The 4959-nt window shown below is 42.1% G+C and overlaps 2 protein-coding genes across 2 annotated transcripts; both read left to right on the plus strand.

The window, feature by feature from the left end:
* Positions 1-391: 391 nt before the first annotated feature.
* LOC138901577 (uncharacterized) lies at positions 392-823 on the plus strand. Its single transcript, XM_070189350.1, has one exon. The coding sequence runs from the start codon at positions 392-394 to the stop codon at positions 821-823; it is 432 nt and encodes a 143-aa protein (XP_070045451.1).
* Positions 824-3808: 2985 nt separating this feature from the next.
* Positions 3809-4530, plus strand: LOC138901578 (uncharacterized). Its single transcript, XM_070189351.1, has 2 exons — positions 3809-3958; positions 4147-4530. Exons 1-2 carry the CDS (start codon positions 3809-3811, stop codon positions 4528-4530), a joined length of 534 nt encoding a protein of 177 aa, XP_070045452.1.
* The last annotated feature ends 429 nt before the right edge of the window (positions 4531-4959 follow it).

Genomic DNA, 4959 nt, shown 5'->3' on the forward strand with positions numbered 1-4959 from the left:
TATCTCTTTTTTCTCATCTCTTCCAACCCGTCAATCAGAGAAAGCTTGCACAAATAAGTGCAAGGTCACAAGACCTTCACCAAATCATCCTTCCATGTCCCTCCATTCCCCGAATCCCGCTAGTTTCACCTTTTTGCTCTCCAAATATGAAAGATTAGACACGTCCTGTATGGTTGAAACACCATTCCTTCGTCCATTAAAATCAACTTGTATATTTGTCTCCTTTGTCCCTAGGAGATGAAGCCAGTAAGCCTAGTTTCCATTCTCGTCGTTTGAATTCAAAAACCCCAATTTGAAACCCTAGACCTAATTGATGAACTTTCATTTTATCTGGTTTCTCCACTCGCTCTGTAGAGTTGGAGCATGCATGTACACGTCTCAGTGCTCCATCATGAATATTCTGTACCCAAAGGTCAAAAGAGGGAAAGGTATCGAAGGTTTGAATTATGAACTATGTATCCAACCAGATGTGGAGCTACCAGAGGGTTACATACCCCTAAAGTTTGAAATTTGTTATGGCACCGGTGATCCCAAGGTGCATTTGAGGACTTACTGCGATAAACCCGTGGGAGTAGGCAAGAATGAGCAAATCCGCATGAAGATGTTCATGCGAAGTCTTACTGGGGATGCTTTATCCTGTTACATCAGTCAGAACCAAATGCAGTGGCCTAACTGGATGGGTATGGAGTCCGACTTTATGGATAGATTCATGTTCAATACAGAATATGCACCAAATATTTTCTATATCCAGAATCTCAAGAAGAAACCACGGAGACCTTTCGTGAGTATGCCACCCGTTGGAGATCAGAAGATGCCAAGGTGAGGCCGCCGCTAGAAGAGGAACAAATAAATAAGTTCTTCGTCAGAGATCAGGACCCACATTACTATGAGATATTAATGGTCATAGAGAATCATAAGTTCTCCAACATCATCAAGTTAGGAAAAAGAATCGAGGAGGGCATCAAGAGCAACATGGTTACCAACTTTGAAGCTCTTCAAGCTACCAATAAAGCCTTGCCGTCTGGAGGTATTTCAAAGAAGAAGGAAGTGGGTGCCGTGATGGTAGCCCAAGGACCGAAGTCTCCCCTTACCTATCAAACACCCCCACCAGCATATCAGCCTTCAACCTCAAAGTACCATTACCCCGCTACTACCTACCACACCTACAATACCCTGCCAGTATACTACCACTCATCTCCACCTGCCCGTCAGAACTATCCAAAAACCGGACCAAATTTTGGCCACAGAGCTCCTAGACAATACACCCTTATAGCCAAGCCCATAGCCCAATTGTATGGGAGACTGAAGGTCGCTAGTTATGTCACTTCAATTCCTGCAGCCGCTATTGAAGATCCTTCTCAATGGGTCAACCCCAACAAGACTTATACCTATCACTCGAGCATGAAGGGACACACTATTGAGGGATGACGCATTTTGAAATACACGATCCAGACATTGATTGACACCAAGTTAATATATACAAAGGAATATGCATCGAACGTCTGCAATAACTCCCTTCCCAATCACAGGAAAGGATCCATCAGTGAGGGAGTAAACATGATCGAGACTGATGAAGAATAGGACCAGGAAGGATCCATCAGTCTTATTCGAGAGGGAGACACTTCTATGAAATCCCCTGTCACACTCTTACCGATTGAGGTGCAAACTAAGGTGCCATTCGAGGTTGAAGTGGCCACATCCAGGCTGCCGTTCACTGTGATGGTAGCTCCATCACCATCCTACCAGCTTGACGATGTTCCATGGGATTATGTGGAAGAGGCAAGAAGGAAAGGAAGATCCAAGATGGAAGAAATGGGTGCTGCCCAGGGAATGTTTAGAACAGGCAGGGTCTACATGCCAGAAAATCTCGGGGGAACAAGTAAGGAAATTGCACTAAAACCACCTATTATGGAAACAAGTACTGATGATCTTTGGAGGAAAATACATGCGAGGGAGTATTCTGTTGTTGATCACCTAAACAAAACTCCTGCTCAAATATCCATCTTGTCATTGTTACAAAACTCAGATGCACACAAGAACGCCTTGATGAAGGTGTTAAGCTAAGCCTATGTACCTGTTGCCATCACTAGTGGAGAGATGGAAAATATGGGGGAAAGGTGCTGGAAACACACAATATCACCTTCCACGAAGATGAGTTGCCACCAAAAGGTTTGAGTCATAACAAAGCTTTGCAAATCACCGTGAAGTATGAAGACAAGTTCATTGCTCGAGTCTTGATTGATGAGGTTCAAGTCTGAACATATACCCTATGACTACTCTGAAAAGATTGGGCATAGGTATACCGGAGATATGGTTGGGAAGCATGAACATAAAATCATTCGATGGGTCTCAAAGAGCTACAATTGTAGAAATTAATATGAATTTAAAGATAGGCCTGACCATGTTCGACGTCGAGTTCCAGGTGTTGTACATCTCTGCCACCTAGAACATGTTGTTGGGACGACCATGGATACACATGGATGGGGCAGTTGCTTCTACTTTGCATCAAGTCGTGAAGTTCGAGTGGAATCATCAGGAGGTAGTTATCCACGGGGATGGAAGCAATCCTATCTATACCAACCAAACCATACCAGCAGTTGAGAACAGAAGGAAAATGAGAGGAGAAATATTTTATAGTATCGAGCGGATAAATACGGTTGAGAAAGGATAATGGTAGAGCAACAAGGTGTTAAGAATGCGGTTGTGGTTAGTCTATTAACCAGGCAAGGGTCTTGGTCATAAGCTTCAAGGGATAAGAGACCACGCACTCAGGGTACAACCTTTGGTCTCGGGTACGAATACATTGTGCAAGAATATGAGGATTGGTCACCACCATGGCATGAAATACCTTACCCATTGCCTAAACCCATACCACTGCTACACCAGACATTCTGCAAGGCTAAGGTGATTTGGGGTTCTGAAGAAGATGAGATCTTAGCGGGCATGAGGAGCCTGTTTCAGAACGAGGAAGATATGGACTGCAGTGCAATCTTGGAGGAGGGGGAGGAGGAAGAGGAAGACCTTACCATCCAGACAGTGGGAGATGGAGTTGTTCTCAGGAACTGGACCACTGCACCATCTCGGGCTCACCGAGCACCTGGGTAGCTTTGGCGGAACTAGCATGATTTCCTTTTTAAATTGTTTTCTATCATTTAAGACATTTCAGTATTTTGTTTTGAAATAAATACTCTAGACATCGAGTCATATTTGTATGACAATTTTAAGTTTTAATTAATCATTGCCTTTCGTTTATTTATATTAATATCTCTCTGCATTCTTTTAAACATAATTATTACCTATCCTAGTGAATCTACAACTGTGACATGTACTGAGACAATGCAACACGATGAAAGCGATTCAGAAGAATGGGAAAACTACGTAATAGACAAGGAAATTGTCAGAGAAGTAGAGGATTTTGAAAACAAACCAAAGTCTAATCTGGAAGATACTTAGGCATTTAATTTAGGGGATTCCAAAACAGTCAAAGAAACTCGCATTAGCATTCATCTATCATCGTCAGACAGGTAAGAGTATATCAAATTTCTCAAGGAATATGAGGACATTTTTGCGTGGTCCTATGACAACATGACATGGTTGAGCATATCCATAGTAGCCCACAAGCTACCTACCAACCGTATGTGTCCACCGGTAAAGCAGAAACTTAGAAAATTCAAGCAAGACATGAGTTTGAAGAAAAGAGGAGGTTACCAAGCAAATCAAAGCTAAGGTCTTTAGAGTGGTCAAAGGGAAGGCATTGGCCGATCACCTAGAAGAGAATCCTGTGAGCGGAGAATACGAACTATTAAAAATGTATTTTCCTGACGATGAAGTGTCCTTCATAGGAGAGGATATCACCGAGGCATATGACAGTTTGAGGATGTTCTTCGACGGGGCCGCGAACTTCAAGGGAGTGGGCATTGGAGTTGTCCTAGTATCAGAATCCGGTCAACATTATCCGGTATCCGCCAAACTCAGGTTCCCATGCACCAACAATATGGCAAAATACGAGGCTTGCATTTTGGGACTCAAATTGGCCATCGACATGAATTACTGGTAATCAGATATTCAAACTTGCTAATATATCAGGTATTCGGAGAGTGGGCCACCAAAAATACCTAGATATTGCTATACTTATACTATGTTCAGGATCTAATCAAATGGTTCACAAAGATAGAATTCAAGCATGTTCCTAGAATCCAAAACGAGTTAGCAGATGCACTGGCCACTTTATCTTCCATGATACAACATCCAGACAAGAACTATATTGATCTCATCCCAATAGAAATCCACAAGAAGCCTGCTTACTGTGCTCACGTTGAAGAAGAGTTCGATGAAAATCCATGGTTTCACGATATCAAGGAGTATTTAGAGAAAGGAGAATACCCAAAAAATACTACACACACTCAGAAGCACACACTTCAGAGGTTATCTAACCATTTCTTTTATAGCGGAGGAATTTTGTACATAAGGACTCCTGACTTGGGATTGCTAAGATCTGTCGATGCCAAGGAAGCATCTAGGTTGCTCTAAGAGATACATGCCAAACCTGCAGACCTCACATGAATGGGTTTGTTCTAGCCAAGAAGATATTAAGGGCAGGGTATTTTTGGATGACCATGGAAACTGACTGCATCATGTATGTGTAGAAGTGTCACCAGTGCCAGGTACATCTTGAACGCTCAGACATTCTTTTTGATGAAATAAAAGAAATGATTTTCTTAAAGTCACTGCAAATTCATCTTTTTTTTTGTTTATACTTAGTTTTTCTTTTCAATACTCAAATTGATAAAAACTCGCATTTCGCGACTATGAAATGTGACAAAACCATCGAGCAAAAATATCCAGACTATGAAAAACCTCTTCAAAATCGCCTCTAGGCCGAGCTCAAACTTGAAAATGGTGAGAAATGGGATAAATCCCGATTTTGGACTGTTTAAAAGACTGGGCGTCAAGTGTTCA

The sequence above is a fragment of the Nicotiana tomentosiformis genome, chromosome 11, assembly GCF_000390325.3.
Source record: "Nicotiana tomentosiformis chromosome 11, ASM39032v3, whole genome shotgun sequence".
NCBI classification, from domain to species: Eukaryota; Viridiplantae; Streptophyta; class Magnoliopsida; order Solanales; family Solanaceae; genus Nicotiana; species Nicotiana tomentosiformis.